The 24,434-nt window shown below is 45.8% G+C and overlaps 1 protein-coding gene across 9 annotated transcripts in view; it reads right to left on the bottom strand.

Annotated features, from left to right (window-relative positions):
• The window catches only part of CSDE1 (cold shock domain containing E1), a 1,051,746-nt gene that overhangs the window by 120,977 nt on the left and 906,335 nt on the right, over positions 1-24,434 (bottom strand). For all 9 annotated transcript variants that reach the window (XR_013594894.1, XM_078644375.1, XM_078644374.1 and 6 more), the window contains one exon: positions 20,017-20,207. Coding sequence is in view for 8 of the 9 variants with exons in the window: in XM_078644375.1 (XP_078500501.1) it covers positions 20,017-20,207 (191 nt within the window). In the remaining variant the exon portion in view is untranslated. The remainder of the gene's footprint in view (positions 1-20,016; positions 20,208-24,434) is intronic.

Below are 24,434 nucleotides of genomic sequence, written 5' to 3'. Positions count from 1 at the left end.
CTTGTTGACAGGGAGCCAGTGCAGGTTCCTCAGGTGGCCGGAGATGTGGCTGCGTCGGGGGATGTCCAGGATGAGTCGGGCGGAGGCGTTCTAGATGTGTTGGAGTTTTTTCTGTAGCTTGGCTGTGGTTCTATAGTGTATATTATTCCAATGCGCAGAGCCTATTGGGAATATAGGAACTACACTACATGGTGCCCAACAGTTTGCTAAGGCACTAATTTAACGCTTGATACTGGAGTAACTCAGTCATGCTTTTCTCAGAGACCCCATTTCTGTAATACTCCAATAGACGTGTGGAGTGGGTAAAAGGATAATATCCACAATAGCGAAGTAGGACGAAAATTTTTATGTATTAGCTTTTTGGTTTGTTCAACGTTGAAGGATACAGTGTTCCAAAATATTGTGCACCTTATCTTTGTTTCCTTTCTGCAAATTTCATTAAACAATGTCGAATAACGGCAACAACACCGAAACCGGTGGAGCTGCAGCTGATCCTGCCGAAGCAATTTTTAATTTTACAGGATTCCGAGAAACAGACGAGGATGCTATATCCATTCCTCTAAATTTAAGGAAAGCCATCACTATAAAACTATAAAAACATGGCCCAACATCAAGAGGTGGTAGTGCAGTTTTTGTGATAGAGACACATGAATAGCACCAGACAGAGGTATTCTATTCAGGGATAGTCTTCCCTGAAGCAAATCCAATAACATGTGTTTCACTTCTACAAAGAAGATGATCTACAATAGGAATACATTCCTTTCGAGGATATTGAAATTCCACTCGCATACCAGGAGCATAAGCTCTGGTTTAAAGGCGCCCTAAAACATTTAAATCACATTACCTGGCTCGGTCCACTAGGTAGACCAGGAGCAACATGGTCTGGCTTAGCCGGCTACATACCCGACCCTGACATTGAAGCAATGTCAGATAATATACAAAATTTAATAGAATTTTACAGTTAAAAGGTCTTTACTAAAAACACTCCTTCTAAAAAGAAGTGGGAAAATAGTAAACAAACTTCTAAAGAGAAATTCCAGAGGTAGGTCTCCTCGAAAGGAGCCCTCTGAAAGGAGGTACAACCTCAGGAATAGGGATAATTTGAGAAAACCGGATAGATAAAGACACTGATGCACGTTCCTTTCAGACTTCATCACAGAAATCCGAAAGAAGAGGGCGGTCAGAAAATAAGGAAGAACGCATGAAGTCCAAAGACTATCAACACGTTCAGAAAAACAAGAAACCTCAATTTACCAAAAAGAAGGTAGCAGGTCTAAAAATCAGACATGCCGAGGATCTTGAGGACACAACTCAAGAACGGAGAACGAGCTCAGACAATGTTGGACAGCGCAGCAGAAGTCACAATAGCTCGCCAGAACCTGAAGGGTCTTCTGGAGACAGTGGACTTGAATGAATTCATTCAAGTTGAAAATGCAGATACCAGGGTTAGTTCTCCACATAAGTTATATGAAATAACACTCCGGATGGAGGGAGACATACCAAGAAAAGTGAGAGCACTCTTTTGGGAGCGACTTTCTAAGGGTTATGACATTCTTCTAGCTGAACAAGACTGGCCACCAGAATTTGTCAGGGAGTGCCCACATGGGGAAAACATCATTATGCCAGCCTTTTCCAATCATATTCCAATTCATTTAAAATATACCTATGCCAGGAAATGGGCAGTCGCCCAAGCTCCAGCATTACATAAAAATCATGTAGGATGGGAGGAGGACTCAGCTCACCGTAAAATCCAGTTAAAAAAACAAATCAACCAACTGCACAAAGGCAGTACCCAGTTAAGCCAGAAGCTAAAAAACAGGTCAGGGAGATCTTAGATCAACTTGAATACCAGGGAGTGATTAAAACATGCACCTAGTATATGAACAATCCTTCGTTTCCGGTCTCCAAACCAGACAATAAATATTGTCTAGTATTGGAGTATAGACCTCTACATTCTTGTTGCAAAACATTTGCAGTGCAGAATGCACACAGTACGGCATTAATGAATAACATTGTGCGTAAAAAAATATAAAACCACATGAGATATTTCAAATGGGTTCTTTTGGCACCAGAAAGTAGGTATTTGACCGCTTTCTCAATAATGGGGACGCAGGGTCACTTCTTTCGTCTCCCTCAGGGAGTAAAGAATAGTCCTGGGTTATTCTCAACAACGGTAACAGAGTTACTACAAACTTATGATGACGAAGCATTGTCATATGTAGATGACTTCTATCTGACAGATGATGACTTGGATAGGCACTTGAACAGGGTGAACACCATTATACTGGGCTTCGCCTCTGAAGGGTACAAATTCAATTTTAAGAAATCAAGTATTGCCCATCTCAGCATCCTATTTCTAGGATATGAACTATTAAGTGAAGGAAAAAGCCTGGTAACCAACTTTTTAGAAAAGTGTGCGCTGCTCCAACCTCCAAAGACGCTGAAAAACTTAGTCGATTCTAGGTTTCCTGAACTTCGGAAGAACTTACATTCTAAACTACGCAGAAAGGGTTAAACCGCTCTACGAATTAATCAATCTTTATTTTAAAACAGTAAATTGGACACAAAAACACAGAAATTTTGCATTCATTGCAAACAGACATGTTGGCAACTAAACATTTGCGAAAATGCTTAAACTTACACAACTTAGTGATCCGAATAATTCCAGGACAATGCGGATTCACGTACTTAACATTTAATGAGAAAAAGTACCAATAGCTTACAAATCACACTTGTACACATAAGCAGAAATGAAATTCACTTCTACAGAAAAAATTCTGACAGCTGTTCAAACTGCTGTAGCAAAAGAAAGAGCCCTTGCACAGGGAAAACGAATTATGGTCGTAACACCTGTACCTGCCTTAGAAGCAGTGACAAAAGCGAGCATTCCTAATGCTAAAGCTTTACATCAAAGATGGATACAATGGGTTCATTCTCTTGCTGTAACTGATGTTGAATACATTTTTGATCCTTATTTGAAAACACAAGCATTTCTACAATACGAACATTAATGTCCTCTGCCTACTGAAATTCTGCCTCTAGACCAGTATGAATGTATAAATTATACTGATGGATCAGCTCAACCCGCTACGGGGGGGAAAACAATCTTAGGATGCGGCATGTGCGATCGTTAAAGGTCATTGGCGCGATGGCAAATTTAGACCAATGGTCACAAACTCAATCCTTAGGAGATTGTACAGCTCAGCGAACCCAACTACAAGCATTCAAGATGGCACTTGAGAATACGGATCGCAAATTCCCCACACTCAGTGTGCGATTCGTATTATTGTGTTCAATCTTACAATGAATACTTGCAAAACTGGCTTCAAAATGGTTACAAAGATGCAAAAGGTGGCACAATCAAGCATAAAATGCTTTGAGAACAAGTAGTCCAGTTACGAGAAGGACTACAAAACACTCACGTGATCCATACACGAAGTCATCAACGTGATGGCGTTCACATTGCAGGGAATTCATTGGGTGATGAAGCCGAGAAGGCAGCTGTGCAAACTGCTTCCGTAGCTGCAATCACTCGTTCAAAAACTAAAATAGACAGTGAAATAATGCTGGCTGTCAGTAGTACATGCAAAGGCAGCGGGCAGTGCTACCTAATAAGTTTCCACTCAAATACTTCTATATAATTGATGCAAACAGTGTTCCTTTTGCTCGAATCCCTGGAGTGGGGGATTGGGTAATTTCAAACAGGAAAAGTAGAGTAGCTTTGATATACAAAGCACATTTGGGAGAGGGTCTGATACATAAAGGGATCAGTAAAACGATATTAACTGTAAAAGATGTACTGGCGGCCTGGAATGACTGCTCACATTCCTATGTTTGTCATTGACTGCATAGACTGAAATAGAGATCGCAGCACAGAACGCCGCCAGATACCGGACTACAGCGTAGCCAGCCCGGTACATACACCAGTGTTAGACAGCATTTGACTATCTACACACAGACGTCCCTGTGGACAAATGCAATCCCACAAATATTAAGACAAGGTTCATTTGGATGTGGCCTCAGTGCTCGGCTGACGCTCCAACTGTTATAAAAGATTTGCAAGTCTTTATCGGCACATACACAGTCGGCACGCTACATTCTGACCAGGGTCCTGCGTTTAGCCCTTGAGCTTACAAAGAGGCCATGGCCAATTTGGGTGTTGCATTGCGGTACTCTAGTCCATTCCATCTTGAGGGAAATTCGGTTGTGGAGAGAAATAACCGGGACATAAAGCAATCTATAACAGCTAGGGTACTAGGTTCGGGTGACGGGTGGGTCAAAATCTATTAAGTGTCCAACAGTCTTAACAACTTGCCAAGAAGTTCTCTAGGGGGTATCACTCCATATGAGGTACATTTTGGGACAAGAATGCTGGTCGCTGACCTTGATTGTCAGACATCAGTGATGGACCAAAAATATTTTGATATCAAAGATCATTAGGCTGTTTTACAGGACGTAAAAGAATTAACGAAACAAAGCAACGTGTTCCTGAAGGCAACCACCACTGGGGAAAAAACGACCATCCCAGCAAGGCCTGTCTGGATCCCAAAGCTTGGTGATCTAGTCAGAGAAAAGATCGCGGACAAGAAGGAATTTGGACCCTCTTGCAGACAACCAGTACCTGTCCTAGCAATCCACGAATCAAGAACAGTATTACTGCCGCCCCTTGCTGGCAAAAAGGAGAACAGGTTAGGGTCTATCGACCTGATTAAACCACACTATGTGGCCGATAATAAGCAGTAAGCCAAGTGGACTCCGCCAATGTAGCAGACGCAATCCTCTAGCTACAATCCAAGAGGTTCAAACTGAGAGACTCATCACCTTTGAGGAATCTGCAGTGCGAAAAGAAGGACCATGCAACAAAGCTATGGAACTTGTAACTCTTGAGACCCAAATAACCGTTAGTCAAGAAACACCTGTCTACAATGAAGTAGCATCTGTCTACACAAATGTAACAAGTGATCCTGTGGTTTCAGCGATTTCAACAAATCCTGTTGCAATCCAACAATTGATAGAACTGCCTCTGGCTATTTCATTAACTTGGATAAGTTTTCTGAGGATCGCAGCGAACCTGAAACGACACCAGCGAAAAGAACATTGAAAGAACAAGCAACAGACCTTTTTCATCACCTGGAAAAGACTCATCTGTTTTCACCATAGATTGAACTTTGGATGGTGTTGGGTGTATTTTTTCTTCTACTTTGGTTGACTCTGGTAAAAACTCTGGGAAGATATATCAAAATGGACTTAGCAAGTAAGAAAGTCAACTTACTCCTCAAGCCACACAAATCATCCTATCGTGAACAGAGAGACTTGTCATCAGTGAACATCACAGCCGTGATGAAGGACAAAAACAGAATAGGACATTTTTGGCCTGTCTGAGCTGTTGAAGATTCCACACTTATTAAAGATTTCATTAAGTGACTTTGTTTCATCTAGTATCTTTTCTGATGATTGGGACTTCGAGACTTAATAATATGATGTCAGACATAGAAATGTCTGCAGTATTTACAAATCATGAATATTTAGAAGGTTCATCGGACTATGAACAAATGTATTGTTATAATCATTATGGTCATCATTTCTTGCACAAATTTGCAAATCCTAGAAATGTATTAATGTATAACCAATGGGAACATTGTCATACGCCACCAAAGGGTAGCTCAAAAACATTTGCAATGAAATTTCCGTACTTTTCAGGGTTCAATGTATCCAATCCAGAATAGTTTTACTTAAAAAATGTAAACAAAACAGGCATGAAAAGTATGTTGTCAAATACCAAACAGATTTATTCTGCAGCCTTTTATGCCCAACTGTCTAAACTAAGTTTCGACTTTTGAAAAGACAACATTGACACAAAAACTGTCTGGGGTACAAACGATTGGCAGGTGCAAGGGATAGAAGCTATGTTTAGAGACTGTATAATCCCTGAGCAAATTATGTTTTTGAATGACACTGTCCAACAGACGTCTTGCCTTGGGTTAGCCAAGATCAAAGACATGAATAATACGTCCATACCTACACCCGATAGTGATAACACTTCAGAGGGGGAGGTCGACGTACATACTATTTTGCATCACAGCAGAACAGATCCAGATTGGAAAACATGGTTGATCTGGCCCACAGACACAAACAAATGTCAAGATAGATTCCTGTACAAAACACAGGGTTTCACATTCAATAGGCCAGATCTAAGATATGTTCAAAGACAGCTTCCTGGAATAATAACATACAGTGTAGGGAAGCTCTGCCTTGATTGGCTACATAGATCTACACTTAAGAATGTAAAGCAACACTTATCTTTACATAAAGATGGTGCTGATGTTAGGGAATTCTTGCAAGGACCAAGAAAACAGTGTCAAAAATGTTTTATATATGCCGGTATCCATGCTGCTTATAATGAAGCATGGAAGATTACGCAAGCAGAGACTGCATAAAGAATACGAGAAATTGATTGTATTAATTTAGAGAAACGCTCTGTGGTTGACAAGGGGTTAACGACTGTCGTCCAGGATATATTCATTGGACAGCATAGTGTCTTCTGCCATAGACATCCTGGAACAGGACTTGGTCATGCTGCATCATCATCAGTCGCAACTACGTTCTATCATGCTATTAGGCTGGACGTTCCAAAACCTTCATTTAGGCTATATGCCTTGGCTTTTAATCAATACCACGTCACTGTTTTCAGAATTCAATCTCACTGATAAACAGATCATATTGGCCCAAAGGAGAGCAAACTATACGGTGCTGAGCATTAAAAAACTGGAAAGATTGCCATTTACGGTAGCAGAGAAACCAGCTACTGAATGGATAATACATGGAACAAACAGCTACTGAATGGATAATACATGGAACAATCACTCTGCCTGTTAGTTTTCCATTTTCAGTATTGCCTAAAACTTACACCAGAAGGCACATATGAAAGGTTGGGTAAAGAATACATCAAGACAACCTGGGAATTACCATACACACACAGATGTTAGAGTAGAAATGCACTAAGCGGTTCTCTCCTTTGCCAGGGTATAAACTTACACGGGGCCTGTGGTGGTTCCTCTAACAATTTATCCTGCCACGTGCAAGGTTCACCAGCTGCGGTGATTGATCAAATTTTTGGACAACTTTCAAATGGAAGTTACCTCATGTTGAACGATCACAGCTGCTGTGGCATGTTGCCAGGTATACCATATCTTATAACTGTCAGCCAGGGTCACTTGCTGTATGCAAGTATTGTTTCCTAAAACCAAGACAGACAGGTAGTCGTCTTTATGGCCTTCACTGAACAGCTCTTCTATGCAAAGTGATATTTTAAGCAGAATGAAAGCCATTCTTTTGCAAAAAACTGTGCCACTGACCTCGGCCAAAGAGACCTATAATCTGCGAGTCGCAAGGACTTCTGCAGAGATACATGCCCTCAACTACAAACTGCCCTATACATTTCTCAGAAATGTTAAGTCTTATCTTAAACATGTCTGATACGAGCGGTATTGTACATATATTTGAGACCGTATTTTCTGGACTGTTAGCACCTTTTGAAGCAGTCCTAGGATTATTTCCAAACTTCGTGCACTCTGTTTGGTGAACTACCCCTTCTTTTGGGAATCGTTGCAGGGATACTATTTTTGCTCCTAATGCTGCGATATGGCAAGCCAATTCACCAGCGACACCCAGTTCAACTCTACTGGCGATGAAGTGTTGTGAGCGCATTGTCCAAATTTTGGGACTACCTCATCTATGAGAATTAAATACCACATGGTTTCTGTCATTGAGACCAATTTGGCAAGATTGCATCTTACCTGTTCTACGCTGCCTGCTATGCGGAGAAGAATACGTGTTAGACACATATCTCACAGTCCCATCAGTCATGCCAACGGATGTTGATACTTTGCTTGAACCGGTAACGGCCCATGCTCTGTGTTGTCCCCAGCGGCTACCAATCCTGATGACGGCATTCATTGAGATCTCACAGACTCAAATTGCAACTGCTGAGGTACGAGAGGAAACAGGCGCGCAGGTACCATCCAGTACGAACATTGCTAATGTGACCAATGCTGATGGAGATGCTTCACATCTATGTGCGGTTAATCATCTAAACGAGGTAATCCAACTTTCGCCTACAATGGTAGACGACTTTTTGTCAACAGACATAGAAGATTTCATGTTTTCTCCAAGTCCTAACACAGACTTGATTTTGGCGGCACACAGTATTCTGAGAGACTTTGAATTTGACCTTCATTTTTCAAAACAGTATACTATCTTTGGGACTCTTTTTCCTATGATTAATTTTTTTTTCTCCAAATTTGTATTTTTCATTTTTTGGCACAAGTAATCTGCTTATAGTAGAACTATTCATAGAGAACAAGATTTCTTTGAGTACTTCCAGAGACAATATAGGACCTTGTCCAAATACAAACAGTTTTATGTAATCTGACATGAAATGGTTTCGGCATCGTTTTTCGTCTGTTTTTAGGAGCCATTTCATAAATGTATATTTTCATGATTCATTCAATTAGCATTCAGATATCAAAGAATATGTTTCAAATAAAACATTGCTTTGAATGTGTACAGCACCAATGCTTCTTTTATGTGTACGACCAGTACAAATGCATATTTATTTATTACGGGTGGTTTTCACACTTCATATGCAGACATGTTTAGAATTTAGTATCGGCGTACATAAAGTGGAGTGGGTGTTGTGTTCGCATTGCCCTTGTATAGGCATAGGAATCCAGTCAACGATTTATTGGAAAACCTGACTCTTACGCCGTTAGGGACTTCCCCTTGCTTGAATATTGATTTCTCCAAGAACTCATTATTATGCATGAACATCTATTCCTTAGGGGTTCATTCATGACGTTCATATGCCTGACTTTACGTCAAAGCTGGCATTCCTAAACACCTTCAAGGTATAAATATACCTTCACTTGCTATGGCAAAGCACTGTGTGGTTCGGTGCAGTTTGACTACCTACTTGCACGACGTAGCTCGCTACAGCCAGTGCCGAAGGAAGCAAACTCTCCAGCTGACGCACTGACCAAGAAGCTGTCATCCTCCTGCCGAGAATCCAGTTCCAGTGCTTCCGACCCCTTGCGGGGTGTTGGGAAATCGAGTCCCGAGACAGAAATACCAACCTCTCTCATTCTAAGGTATGGAGCGGATTAGAACCTAGAGAAACCTTTGGCAATTCAAGCAGTAAGGCTATATCAGAGGGTAGTGTTAATCATTTGTTATACACACTATCAGCAAATTATATCATACACTCAAAGACTGAACTTCAGGCCAATTGTGTATGAAAATATTCTTTTAGTTATTTTATTTTCTAGAACCAAGCAAGCCTGGTGCAAGTGAGCAATAAATACTTTACAGCAGTAATGCAGTTTGTAAACAGTTTGAATTGCAATTGTGTATGCACTTTGATTTGATTACAATAGTGATACTAGTAATGCAATGCTTTTCATATACCATACATATACTTTATATTGGCTTTTTCGAAGAATGTCAAGTAGATTACTTTACAGATTATTTTTCTTACACAGTGCAGTATACCTGGATACTGCACTGGAACATTTCCTGTAAAAAGGTAAGTAAAAGAGTTTCAGTTTTAAAGGTTTTGATAGCTTCTCCAGCTCCACACTTCGAAACGTTTCACAGAAAAACAGTCAATGTTATCCTATGGAGGAAAGGAAATTGCTACTTACCAGAATGCATCTGTTCTTGGCATATACAGCTGCAGAATTGCACACTATGCATAGATGACCACCTAGTGTTGGGCCCGGATGTTTGCAGTTTGTTTTTCTTGTAGAAAGTCTTTGGAAGTCACAAGATAGGTGACTCCTTCTTTGGATGATACTGCGCATGGGCATCGGCTCCATCCCCAGATTGTTTTTCACCATTAGGGAAGTGATGGACCTAAGAGATTCTGATGACCATGTGTGTTTGTATCTAATGACGATAACACTGGAACAGATAAAGGGAGCCAGGGAGGCGGGTGGGCGTGTGCAATTCTGCAGCTGTATATGCCAAGAACAGATGCATACTGGTAAGTAGCATTTTCCGTACTGGTAAGTAGCATTTTCCGTTCGAGGCATATGAGCTGCAGATTGCACACTATGCATAGATTGTATAGCAGTACCCACGTTAGCGGCGACCACCCATATCTGTTGCAGTTGTTTGAAATAGTGTTTTAAGTACAGCTTGGCCTACAGTGGCTTGTTGCTTCGTTTGCACATCTACACAATAGTGTTTTGTGAATGTGTGCGGTGTAGCTCATGTAGCTGCTTTGCAGATGTCTTCTAAGGGAATGTTCCCTAAGAATGCCATGGAAGCCCCTATTTTTCTTGTAGAATGGGCTTTTGGAGAAATTGTTAGTGTACGCTTAGCTTTATGATAACATATTTGGATACACTTAACGATCCACCTGGCAATACCAGATTTTGATATTGGGTTGCCTTTATGCGGTGGTGAAAAAGATACAAAAAGCTGTTTTGTTTTTATAAAGCTTTGTGTTCTCTCTATGTAGTACAGTAATGCTCTTTTGATATCTAAGGTGTGCAGAGCTCGTTCTGCTACTGTTTGTGGCTGCGAGAAGAAGACTGGAAGTTCCACAGATTGGTTTAGATGGAATGGCGAAATGACTTTTGGAAGGAATTTAGGGTTTGTACGAAGCACATCCTTATTGTGATGCATTTGCAGAAAAGGTTTTTGAATGGTAAATGCTTGCATTTCACTAACTCTTCTTAAAGAAGTAATGGCTACTAGGAAAGCTACTTTCCATGTGAGAAATTGCAATTTGCATTTATGTAAAGGTTCAAATGGAGGTCCCATGAGACGTGTGAGCACTATGTTTAAATTCCACACAGGTGAAGGTGGTATTCTTGGAGGTATTATTCTTTGGAGACCCTCCATGAAAGCTTTAATGGCTGGTACTCTAAAAAGAGACAGATGCTGTCTATTTTGCAAGTAAGCTGCAATGACAGCTAGGTGCAACCTGATAGATGTGTAGGCTAAATTACACTTTTGAAGGTGTAGTAAATAGCCTATAATGTGTTGGATGGACACATCTAGGGGATTTATGTTGTTGTTTTGACAGTATATTACAAAACGTTTCCACTTAGCAGCATAACATGCTCTAGTGGTGGGACGCCTTGCTTCCTTGATCACGTTCATGCACTTTTGAGGGAGTTGGAGATAACCAAACTATGACTTCAGGAGCCAGATCGCAAGGTTGAGCTGAGCTGGGTTTGGGTGTTTGATCTCTCCATGGTTCTGAATTAGAAGATTTGGAGATATGTTTAGTTTTTGATGTGGTACCACAGACAGCTGTAGCAGTGTGGTGTACCACGGTTGTCTGGCCCACGTTGGAGCTACTAGTATAAGCGTTAGCGAGTGTTGTTGCATCTTGCGAACTAGTAAAGGAATCATTGGTAGAGGAGGAAAAGCGTACACAAATAGTCCTGACCAGTTCATCCATATCGCATTGACTTTGGCCAATGGGTGTGGTTATCTGGCGGCGAAGTGTGGGCATTTTGCGTTGTCGTGGGTGGTAAAGAGGTCTATCTGAGGTTGTCCACACATTTGAAAGAACGGATGAATAACTTATGGATGAAGTTCCCACTCGTGCATCTGCTGAGTCTGCAGACTTAGCAGATCTGCCATGGTGTTTTGAACCCCTGGGACGTGTTGCGGCTATTAAGAAGATGTTCTGAGGTATAGCCTACCTCCATATATGCTGAGCTAGCCGAGAGAGCTGCGGAGAGTGTGTCCCTCCGTGTTTGTTTATGTAATACATGGCTGTCATATTGTCTGTGCGGATTTGTTTTTGGAATGCTTTTAGAGCTAGAAACACAGCTAACAACTCCAGATGGTTGATGTGGAGTAGTGTTTGCATTGGTGTCCACCTTCCCTGCGTTTTGTGATGCAGTAGGTGGGCTCCCCAGCCGGAGAGTGATGCGTCTGCTGTTAGTACTATTTGTGGAACAGGCTCTAGGAATAGTCGGCCTTTTGACAGGTTTTTTGTGTTCCACCATTGCAGAGAGCGATGAGTCCGACTGTCCACCAACACTAGGTCTGTTAACTGACCCTGAAGCCTGGTTCCATTGACGTGCTAGACATTCTTGATGTGGACGCATTTGCAGTCTTGCGTAAGTTACTATGAATATGCAAGATGCCATCATCCCTATGAGTTGCATAAACACTCGAGCTGGAAGCAAGTGTTGTGATTTGACTTTTGTTAGGAGCTTTTGCACACTTGTTATCCTTCCTGGAGAGGGATAAGCTAGTGTTAGTGGAGTATTGATTGTAGCTCCTAGGTACTGTTGCGTGTGCGATGGTAGCAGATGTGACTTGGTGTAATTTACTGTGAATCCCAAGTTGTGTAGTAACATTATTGTATTGTGAGTGTGTTGTACACACTGGCTGTACGACTGCTTTTATGAGCCAGTCGTCTAGATATGGGAAGACGTGGATGTGCTGTCTTCTTAAGTGTGCTGCTACCACTGCTAGACATTTGGTGAACACTCTTGGCGCTGTTGTTACTCCAAATGGGAGTACTTTGAATTGGTAGTGCTGTCCTTCTAGCACAAATCTTAGGTACTTTCTGTGCGCCTGGTGAATTGGGATGTGAAAGTAGGAGTCTTTGAGATCTAGCGTGAAAAGAAAGTCGTTCTGCAAAAGGAGTGGAAGGACTTGTTGAAGTGTGAACATATGGAAATGATCCGACTGTATGTAAGCGTTTAGAGGTCTGAGGTCTAGATTAGGTCTCAGAGATCCGTCCTTCTTTGGAATTAAGTAGTATAGGGAATATACTCCTTTGTCCCTTTGCTGTTTTGGAACTATTTCTATTGCATTTTTCTGCAGGAGAGAAAGTACTTCTTGCCTGGGCAGCGTTAAATGATCTTGTGACATTGGACGCTGTTTGGGTGGTATGTTTTGGGGGGGGGGGGGGGGGGTAGATGTTAGTTCTAGACAGTAACCTGACTGAATTATTTGAAGCACCCACCTGTCTGATGTGATGTCTTCCCAGGCTGGTAGGTATTGCTGTATCCTTCCCCCGACAGAAGTGGAATGGGGCAGGGGAAGGGTAGTCATTGGGTAGGGGTGGAGGCAGAGCGCGAGTTGTTGTTCTTGCCTCTGCCTTTGTTGTTGTTACCGCATTAACCTCCCCTTTAGTAGCCCTTACTGTAGGAAGACTGAGTGGGGCATTTGTATGTTGTGGAAGGTGTGTTTGAGGAGTACCCTCTGTTTGCACCTCTATATGTGGAGCGATTTTGCTGTGTCGGTGTCTTTTTTCGAGGGAGACGTCCACCTCAGGTCCAAATAGGTGTTGCTCATCGAATGGTTGATTGAGTATAGCGCTTTGGACCTCTGGCTTGAAGCCAGATATACGTAGCCAAGCAGGACGCTAGTATTGATGGCTCTAGAGGCTGTGTCTGCTGCATCTAGTGCACAGCGGATAGATGTGTTAGTGATAATTTTTCCTTCTTGAATTAGCTCACTAGCTCTATCCTAAAATTGATCAGGGGATGTTGCATTATGTCTTCGAGCTCATCATAATGTGCCCTATCCTAGCATGTTATTAGGGCTTGTGTGTTGGCAATGCCCCACATGTTTGCTGCTTGTAAGGCAGTTCTTTTCTCAGAAGCCAGATATACGTAGCCAAGCATGCCTGCGCAGCAGGACGCTAGTATTGATGGCTCTAGAGGCTGTGTCTGCTGCATCTAGTGCACAGCGGATAGATGTGTTAGTGATAATTTTTCCTTCTTGAATTAGCTCACTAGCTCTATCCTAAAATTGATCAGGGGATGTTGCATTATGTCTTCGAGCTCATCATAATGTGCCCTATCGTAGCGTGTTAGTAAGGCTTGTGTGTTGGCAATGCGCCATATATTTGCTGCTTGTAAGGCAGTTCTTTTCCCGGACGCGTCAAGGAGTTTAGATTCCTTGTCTGGTGGGGGAGCTTCGCCTGATGTTTGAGAGTTAGCTCTTTTACGTGCGTTAGACACGACTAGAGAGTCTAGGGGAACTGGTCCCTTTATATATGCTGGGTCAGATGGTGCAGCTTTATACTTTTTCTCAACTCCTGGGTTTATGACCAGAGTTCTGACTGGGTCTTTAAAGACCTCAGAGGCATGTTTAACCACACCTTTGAGCTTTGGCAAAGTTGCTGAGGACCTTTGTGCAGCGTCAGATGTATCTAGCAGGAAGTCCTCCTCTACTGCATCTGAGTGCATGTCTACCCTGTGGTATTGTGCTGCTCTAATCAGTAACTGGTTAAACCCCCATAGTGTCTTCTGGCGGTGAAGGCCTAGAGGGGTATATGTCATCTTGGGGTACATTTGGGACGTTTGGTGTATTATAGTTGTCCCATGGGTCTGGCGAGGTTGGGTGATATGGCTCCTCTGGGTTAACCCCTGTATCTGATATGTCGTCCCCATTATCATCATGTGTGCTAGATGGTGTAGGGGAGCGATGTGGTGAAATATGGGGGGAGGGATTGGGTGCAGGAGGCGGGAAGGCATATGCATAGGTGAGGTAGCAATGTCCTTTTTTGGAGCAGGAGCTGGTGCCTCTGATGGTAGTTTCTTTGATAATGTCAATCGACCAGTCTTAGGATCTTTTATGGGAGTCTTTTGCCTTGGGTCTGGAGTAAACAAGACTCTTTCAGGAGTGTGACCTTTTGGCGTGGAAGCTTGTTTTGGCGCCGAAGCGGTTTCTTTCGACCTTTTGTCTTTAATGGGGGAAGCCGGGGTCTTTTTCGGTTCGGAAGTCTTTTTCGGTTCCGAGGGATTTTTCGAGACCGATACTTTTTTCGGCTCCGGCGTGTGCTTCGGCTCCGATGCCTTCTTGGGGCCGGAAGTTTTGTGTGGCTCCGAAGTTGTTTTGGGTGCAGAAGGAACTGAGTGTTTCGGCGCCGTTGTCTTCGGTGCAGTACTAGATGGTTTCTTCGGTGCCGGTGAGTGTGGGCTATTAAGAGAACAAGGGTCCTAAGGAAAATTCGATTGAATAAAAAATAAAATTATAGACCACAATCAGTACTATAATCAAGTTTCCTACACCCAGCCGGTTGAGGAAATATTTAATTTAAGATCAAGGAGAATTCAGTTGACCTGGGGGAGGTCACATACAAACATTTAGATAGGGCACAGTCTTGTACCTATCCCAAAGTCAGAAAACAGTGAGAAAAGTAGATAAGTCCAGGGAGGAGAGTTTACAGGCAAAAAATTTTGGAGCCAACTGTCGCTTGCAAATTATAACTCAATTTAAGCAAGTTTCGACAGTATTTACAGAATATACAATTGAATTTCCTGCAAAACTGTTTAAGCATCAACGTTTCGATCCCCTGGCTCCTAATGAACCAGGATCATCATCAGGACTTTATTAATCATTGCCTGTTTTCATTACAAACGCCTGCCAAATCTCTTGAGGGTCTGGGTCAGGCGCTGTTATGGATAAGCAAGGTGCCCGGGTTTTGGGGTGCCTTGTCGTGAACGGAGTAGGGCTTAAATTAGCCGTAAACTCACGAGTGAGTCCTCCTTGGTAGTTGGGCTCAAGATTGGGAGTGCGTTGCTCCTAGGGTTGTGGAGCCGCTTGGGGTGGCGGTATTATTGCTTTCATCGTAGTGATCAAAGGAACCATAACTGATTTAATGAGCCATTCGCAGTTTCACTGCACCGGCCGTGTGTACTTAGACGTGCATGGCAGTGTGGGCTGGCACCGAGTGGGGGTCGACTCGAGCCCAAGTCGCCCGAAGGCTTTATTGACTTCTTGGCCGAGCCCGAATGGTGAGGCTGTTGAAGTAGTGTCTCGGTGTGCACCAGAGCCCGAGGGTGTGACCGTAGCCTTTTTTGTGTGTGTCGAGGGAGGGTCGGGTCGACGGTCTTACTTACGACCCACTGCGCTGGAGTCACGTCCTCGACATCAGAATCTTCTGCCTTTGCCGTCGACGTCGTGCTGTTCTGGGACGTCGACGCCTTCCTGGAAGATGTCGTCCGGAATTAATGCTGAAGATCGAGCCATTGTTCTTCTGGCTCTCCGGTCTCAGATAGTCGTTTTGGAGCGGAAGGAGGCACAGGCTGAACAGTCCTTGGCCTCGTGCTCCAGGGAGAGGCAGAGGTTACAGACCTCATGGAGGTCGGTGTGGGGAAACTTCGACCCACATTGAGGACACTTTTTAAATGGCGTCCTTTCCATTAGCTGGAGTCGAGGCCTAGTTGGGCCCGAAGGCCGTAGTCGACGACTGGAATCGACGTTCTTGGTCTTGAAGAGTAGTGTCGACTGGAAAACGCTTTCGAGAGTAGTTTCTTGAAGCCGGTGAGGATTGCGCGCCAACGGTAATTGGTTCCAACAAGGAGCGCTGGAACCACATCCGAGCCCGGTGGCAGAAAAAAACAATCTGGGGATGGAGCCGATGCCCATGCGCACTATCATCCAAAGGAGGAGTCACCTATCTCGTGACTTCCAAAGACTTTCTACAAGAAAAACAAACTGCAAACATCCGGGCCCAACACTAGGTGGCCATCTATGCATAGTGTGCAATCTGCAGCTCATATGCCTTGAACATAGTGTTATCGGTTAACAGGTAAGTACTTTGTTGTGGGAGTTGGTGTTCTGGGTTTCAACTCAGGGGTCCCCCAGTGTCAAGGATAGACTCTTGTTACACACTCAGCTGCACAAGGTCAGCAGGGTGCAGAGTGTGAGGCCCAAGTTGTTATCCAAAGGAGGGTAGGTGGGCCTCCGGTTGCCACCTATCCTCCTTTGGATAACAACTTGGTGCTGGCTCAAACCCCCATTTGCCCTGAGCTTAAGTCCAAGAGCTTTGCTCCCACAACCCAGAGGCCTGCTAGGCTGCTGACTAGCAGGCCTCTGGGTTGTGGGAGCAAAGCTCTTGGACTTAAGCTCAGGGCAAATGGGGGTTTGAGCCAGCACCAAAGGTGCACCCTCAGCGGCACCAGGGTGGCCGGGTGCAGGTTGCTGTTTCGACTTCAGGCACCCAGTTGGTTTCAGTAGTGAACCTCCTGATTGCAAAGGCACAGCAGGCTCGGGGACGAAGGTCTTCTGGGTGCCACCACCACTTCGAGAGGTAATTTGGGAAGTTAGGGGTTGGTCAGACACGGTTGGTTTGGGCACACAAGACCGTGGGGCGTTGGGTGCAGGGGTGCCTTTTGGGGTCCGATCTTCCTACCAGCTCCTAGTCGCTGTTAGGGGGACCTTCTGGATATTGGCTGCAGGCGTCGGCTGGAGGAAGGTCAGGGTTCACCGGAGGAAGGTCAGGGTTCACCGGATCTCGGTCAGGATCGCCGGGGTGACCTCCTTGTGATGTTTGCCCACTCAGGCTTGGGCCGTGGACGGCGGGTGCACAGTGGGGCGGATCCGCGGTGTCTGGCCGGGGCCAGAGGTTGCAGATTAACAAATCCGGTGTTCACGGGAGACAGTCTTTTTAGTTGAAGGCAGACAGGTCCTCTGGGTTTTCAAGGTTATTGGCTGCAGGACACACCAGGATTTCGCAGGAGCAAGTTCGAGGGGGAGACAGGCCGGTAGTAGGCGTCTTCCTCTCGTTAGCTGCTGCACGGCTGTTCAGTCCTCCTGGTTGTAAGTTCTGGTCTGAGGAAGCAAGGTTCAGGGGTGCCCTTAGATACTAGATTTAGGGGCGTTATGGGTGGGTAAAAGGCAGGGACCAATGGGTACTTTCCCTGGGGTGGGTACACCCCCTATTACGCCACTCTCCAGTGGGAGGGGGGCATGAGCCTGTCCCTGGTTAGCCGAGTCCCCCCCATCTTAAAGATGGCGTGGACTGAGAGATGTGCTTCTCCTCGCCTCCTCCACCTGAGGGGTAGAGCTGGCAGAGGTGGGCACACCTCTCTTCCTCACTTGTTTTTCCCGCTGGTGCTCCCGCCCAAAGTGGGGGTCAGAGCCAGTGGGGACCAGTTGCTGAGAGCAGCAAGTGGACTGGGGAAGCTCACAAAGGCGGCAAGCTTTTGAAGCTTCCCCTTCGTGAACCCTGCCCATCCTGAGGGAGGAGGCTTGGCACCTCGTCCCAGGATGTGCATTGTTTCAGGCCCCAGAAAGCAGCAGGCTCTCGACCAAGGGGTCAAGGAACATGTCTGGTGGTGGCAGCTGAAAGCTGCCACTCAGCCTGGACACTAGTGGTAGGTTCGTTTTCAGGTGGCATCTCTAAGATGCCCTCTGCCTGCATTTTTCATTAACTCCCACACTGGCATCAGTATGGGTTTAATGTGCCGAGAAGTTTGATACCAAACTTTTCAGTTTTCAGTGTAGCCATTATGGTGCTGTGGAGTTCGTAATGATAAACTCACAGCACCATATACTCTTACTGGCAGCACTGCACTTACAATGTCTAAGAATGGACTTACACAATGTAGGGGTACATGGCTCATGCACCTGTACCCTCACCACTGGTATAGTACACCCAGCTATAAGAGTGACGGATGTATGCCAGGCCAGTGGGTTGTAGGCATGGCACAAAGATGTGTGCCATGTCGATTCGTCACTTTGTGCTGCACCAAAACACGCAGCCTACAAAGGCAGTGTGTGTGTGTGTGTGTGTGTGTGTAAGGGTACAGGACCTCTAAGGGTGGCACAATAAGTGCTGCAGCCCTTCGAGGCCTTCTTTGGTCACAGTGCCCTGGGTACCTGTGATACCATTTACTAGGGGCTGACCTGTGGCCAGAGATGCCAATTGGGTTTAGACTTCAATGCAGTTTTCGGGAAAGAACATAGGCCCTGGGTACGTGATTAGCAGGAGCCCAGGGCACACTCAAAGTACATCAGCAATTCAACAAAAAGTGGGGGCAACCATGCAGAAAGAGAGCACTTTCTCACCCCACACTTAAGAAAATTCAATGAAAAACTATTTGCAGTATTCTGAACCCAACACTAGATGGCAAAAAAGTAAACAGCAAGTGATCAAAAATATATGGTACAGACCCAACAGTACCTACAAAGATACTAGCAATAAACCCAAGGACCACAAGAAATGGCCTCACACCTAAACAGACAAAGGCACAGTCCAGGAACCCATCTACAAACTCATTGATGACTGCATTGTATAAGTTAGTAGCTTGAAAAATAGTTTGAATGGCTAATGTCAACCATGAACTTATCATTTATGAGACTGTATAAAGTGGGAAGGATCAAACAGATTAAGTATCTAGGGTGACTGAAATGATGCTTCAAGAATTATCTGGTTTAGGACAGCCTTTCTCCCTTTGATCAAACAGTTTACTGCTCTTTATTTCTATTGTAGAAAGAAGGAAAGCATGAAGTCTGGATTTGAAATGCCCTCGATTGATAATCACAGCAATGATCCTTCATTTAGGCAGTGCACCTTCAGCTTGGTCTGTCCTTTAGTCTATGTGAGACACGTCTTCTGCAGTGTGGTACTAAGTCTTGATTCCTCAAACAAATGATAAGAATCCACTCAAACAAAAATAAGAATCACTGGACACTCGGCATGAATTGCTGCAATACTCATTTCTTTAATGCGGACAAACACATCTGTAGGGTTAGTTGCTGAAAAAGCCCCCATGTGATGGAGTGAAGTCTAGCCACTTAACTAGAAAAGTAAAACACTGGAACAACTAGGTGGTACGGCTACATCCACTACGTTACTGCAATGTTTTTTTTTAATATAAAGTACTACCACAAACATATGCGATTCCAACATAGGAGGAAAAAACAACAATCAATTTGCTCACCTACTTCAATTTTTTTTGTAGCAATTGAGGGAATCAGATGTGGTAAAGGAAGAGGTGGACATCCATATTGGATGAATTAAGTATAATTAGATACCACTCAATCCTAAAATTATGCAGTCCAGGGATGACCAGCTATGAGACCAACACAACTTTATAAGAGGAGGCGATGCAGGCAATAACAGAACAGAAAATAAAAACCTACATATCCACATACACATGTGAGCGTAAACAAATTTTTTTTAAAAACTAAAACCTTCATTATGTATTTTAAGAAGCATTTAACATGAACTATAGAAAACATTACCTGATCTTTAACACATTCCACGGTACCTCTGCGAAGGGGTTCAATATTACAAGCCATGGTTTGTTTGTTCTGTCCAAAAACACCAAGCTGGAATTTGACTGTTTCACCCTTCTGCAGGCAATCAGATTTATTTGCCATCCCAACTATGCCAAAAGGAAATACTTGACTTATCATGTTCACTAATGGAGGAGCTACAGAAAATGGAATATAAAACAATATTGTTACTTATATGGAAAAATCTAAAGCAATCTTGCCTTTCTTTATTGCGTATTAAGCAGACTGACAATAGAAAAAATATGTAATTTGTAAGGGTTATTTCTCAAAAAAATTCCACCAAGACTAACATTCAACTCAATTAGGTAGAACAGTTAAACAAGGCAAACACCTTAACTGACTACCCTGAAATAAAGTCAGTACCTGGCCAGAGGAAATCTTAAGGACGCTATAAATACATTATCAAGGTAAGAATAAGTTGTGTGTACTCAGGAGGAGTGAAGGATAGTCCTGTCCCCACCCCACCCCCCTTAAACTTTCAAGCCAATACTACCCAATCCGCATATCACTCACAGTATCCATTCCATCAAGGTGCAAAAGCTTAAAGAAAATTTTACTTACCCTGTATGCATCAGTTTGTGGCATGTAGTGCTGTAGATTCACATGCTGTGCATACTACTGTCATATAATGCTGGACCCGGATGTGTGCTAGTTTTTCTTCGAATAAGTCTTTCAAGTCACAAGGTAGTGTGACTAGTCCTCTTGTTGGTACTGCGCATGGTCATCGACTCCATTGTTGTACGAGTTACTTACCTTTTGGTAACGATGTTTCTGGTAGAGACGATTCTAGCCGCAGATTCCTTAACGTAGAATTATACCCAGGTGTGAGACTGGATCCAGAAAACGTTTTGCCGCAGCATCCCTGCGCGCGGGGGGATGGCATCACGCGACTCCGCCCAGGCGTTGTCCGCGTACATGACGTCAGCGAGGTCACTTAAGTCCCACCCCGGCTCGCCTACGTCAGTTTTCTTCTGAGAACTTTTCCGCGCCACAACGCAGAGCCATCAGACAAAACTGTGACTGTATAGGAACAGTGTGCGAAAGAGCAGATACATAGAAAAGGAATGATGAGGAACAACACCATAAGGGGCAGTGCCAGACACTGCTGCACGTAAGGGCAGAAAAAAATAAATAAAGAACAGAGCACCGCCCTGATCAGCAACCCTGCCAGTACGGAAATAGCCCCCCCTAGAGACAAAGAACATATGAAAAAGCAATGATGGGGAACCAGTCCGGAACAAACAAGGAACAACAAACCCCAGAACAGCCCCAGCACAGAATGTGACATCCCCCATATCGAACAAGGGCAGAGGCCCGGCCAAAAGACCCCAACCCAGAGGCTACAGAGAAGCATAGGGGCCAGAACCCCAACCCCTTAGGAAAAAACTTTCTCAGCAAAGGACAACAGAAAAGACCTGCGGAAAAAACGCATAAGGCTTGTCAAGGCTTGTAAAGCAGCCAAAGAGAAAAATAGAGAAAAGAGAAAAATAGAAGGTAGAAAAAAATAGTGTAGAAACCCAAAGCAAAAACACACAGTCAAGAAGGGCTGGCCAGCAGCTAGCGGAACCACAGTCCCAACAAGGAGAACTCTAATGTACATGAAGCACACAGATCACACAACTGGGGCGACCCGCCCCACCGGAACAACACCTCCCAAAAAGCAGATCAACTTACTGGTCACTTAAGGGGAGAAGGAGGAGGAGGCCGAAGCCCCGTCAAGAACGTCTTAATGGCGGAGTCCACAGGGGCATGGAACAAAAGAGCGCCATCAAAAGGAAGGTCCACCAGCCGTTCCCGAATGTTCTCCGGGAACACACTGTCCCGAAGCCAGGCATGGCGACGAAGTGCAACAGAAGAATCCATGGCACAATCTAACACCTCCGAGATGTCCAGAGCGAAGACTAAACGCCGCCAGCTCCCGGCCATCCAACACATGGTGTCTCAAATCAACACAGGCACCCTCATGAGAAGCGGCAGACCCAAGGGACTCCTCAGAGTCCCACAAGCAAGACGTTGCCCTAGCCAGAACACACAGAGTGTTATGGGCACGCAGAGCAGCACTGGTCGAGGCGAACATATTGCGCCCCAAAGAGTCCATCCAGCGGGCCTCCCATGACGGGGGGGGGGACAACAGTGGCGGCGGGGAGGGAAATGCATTCTTCAAAAGAGGGCACCAGGGCGAGGGGTGGAGGTAAAGACACACCGGATCACGCGGCGCCGGATGGTGGCTGTGCAGAAGGTGTTGGGGCACAGGGTCCCCAGTGGCGGGACAGCCTTAAGTCCCGAAAAGAGTAGAATGGAGCGAACCCTCTAAGGGAAGCAGCACCTCCCTACCACCAGAGCCCTGAAGTAGAACCTCCAGAAGATGATCCGCGGGGAAATGGGCAGCTGGATCACCCATGCGCAAAATTCCCACAGCCGTGGAAACAGCGTGAGTGAAGGCCGCACCCGCCTCTGTAGGGCCCCGCGGTGGGGAAAGCAGCTCCACAGTAGACGACGGCTGCGAGCTAAGGCGGCCGTCCCCCAAGCTAACCGGATGAACGAAGGGCCAGGTCCGGACAGGAGGAAGAGGGACAGAGGAGTGGGGGACCTGCGGCGCCTCCGGCGAGGAGCCGTCCGTAGATGACGGCGGGGAAAAAGCCACGACGTGTCGGCCCGTCTCCGGCGAGGATGACACCAGCAAGAGTCGAACCTCTGGAGAAGAGGCGTCCGAGGACGAGTCAACGACCCGACGTCGGCCTGGCGCCGTAGAGTCCGCAATCTGAGGCAGGATATAGTCGTCCGACGCCAGGGGAGACACCGGAACGACATCCGCCACAGCGCTTGGCACAGGAGACCGAGGCTGGGCCGGAGCTGGGGGGGCGAGGAAACTGCACCGGAATGGCATCGATCTGACCTCCGACGAGGCAGCCGCCTGCGTGGAGGGGCGAGAGGGAGCCAGGAAAGGACGAGGTGCCCCCTGCCAACCTCTGCCCGTGACTAGACGAGAAGGGCCCTCCGCTAGCCCCGGTGGCGCCACCGAGGCCAGCAGCTGCCGGCTCCTAAGCAGCGTCCCCTCTGCTTCGAATGAGGCCATCGCCTGTCCCGAGGACCGAGAGGGCATCAGGGGTGCGACCAGAGTCCCGGCGACCTCCCACAACACCACAGGGACTCCCGCGGGAATTTGCGGCAAAGCAGAGGTCCGAAGGCGGGACCCCCGAAGGGCGTACCCCAACAGCACCACATCCTCCAAACCTGGATCCGAACCAGTCGGCGCCGGAGCTGCTGCGGAGGGGCCCCCTGGCCTGCGAGGCCTGCAAAGCCGCCGCATATGTCTCCATCTGGGCTCTAGTCGCCCTCACACCAGGAAACGGCAGATAGGGGGACAACACGCGGAGCCGCACCACCCGCAGAGAGCCCGCGCTTCCAACAGGCCAGGAACCAGCCCTCGGGGACAAACTGCAACACTAACCGACAGGTGAGGGACACTCTTGCGGCCTGGGAGAAGGACGATGTCGAAGACGGAGGTTCCCAAACCCTCCGCAGGGGCCGGGCGTGGTGACGCCGACCTGGACATGCGAGATGAGTGAAGTTCCATCCGGCGCTCCCGCCGGGACTTCGGTTTCATCTGCTGGCACGCCTCACCATGAGTGGAGTCGTGGTGTTCTCCCAAACACCACATGCAGATGGGGTGAGGATCCGTTGCATTCATCTGGCGTGCACAAGACAAGCACGTCAAAGCCCGAAGGCATTCGCACTCTGTTCCCACAGACACACAATAAGCGAAAGGGAAAGTCCTGAACAGCCCGGAGCACGATACGGATCAGAGTTGCACGCAGAAAAGGAAAAAACTGACATAGGTGCGCCGGGGTGGGACTTATGTGACTTCGCTGATGTCACGTACGTGGACAACGCGTGGGTGGAGCCGCATGATGCCGTCCCCCCAGCGCGAACAGAGCAATACCCGACCAAACAAGTACACACACATCTCTGTACCTAGGCCATACTACAGCTTAGCCTTCCCTACCATCACGAAGGGGCCCACATCCCTGCCACACACCTTTTTAGGCAGTCGACATGCTGAGAGTACACTGGAGTGTTTTAGCACTAACCATTATGCGGACACTGGTCACAAAACCGTGGGACACGAGCACATGCCCTTTGTCCTCTGTCCGCCTCCGCAGACAGCGCGCCTCACATTTTCCCTTTGGCACTCAAGACCATGTGCTTTGAAGACATGGGCCACATTCTTTCTACAAACCTCTCATTACGGCCCCTTAGTGTTTCGATTAATGTACATTCACTTTAGTAAATATCGCTAGTATCCATTAGGTCACGAGCGCTTGTACCTTTTCTTTGTCTACCTCCACAGATGTTCAGAGGAA

The sequence above is a fragment of the Lissotriton helveticus genome, chromosome 5_1, assembly GCF_964261635.1.
Source record: "Lissotriton helveticus chromosome 5_1, aLisHel1.1, whole genome shotgun sequence".
Taxonomy (NCBI): Eukaryota; Metazoa; Chordata; class Amphibia; order Caudata; family Salamandridae; genus Lissotriton; species Lissotriton helveticus.
Note: the sequence above shows the minus strand (reverse complement) of the source record. Positions and strands in the feature narration are given on the sequence as shown.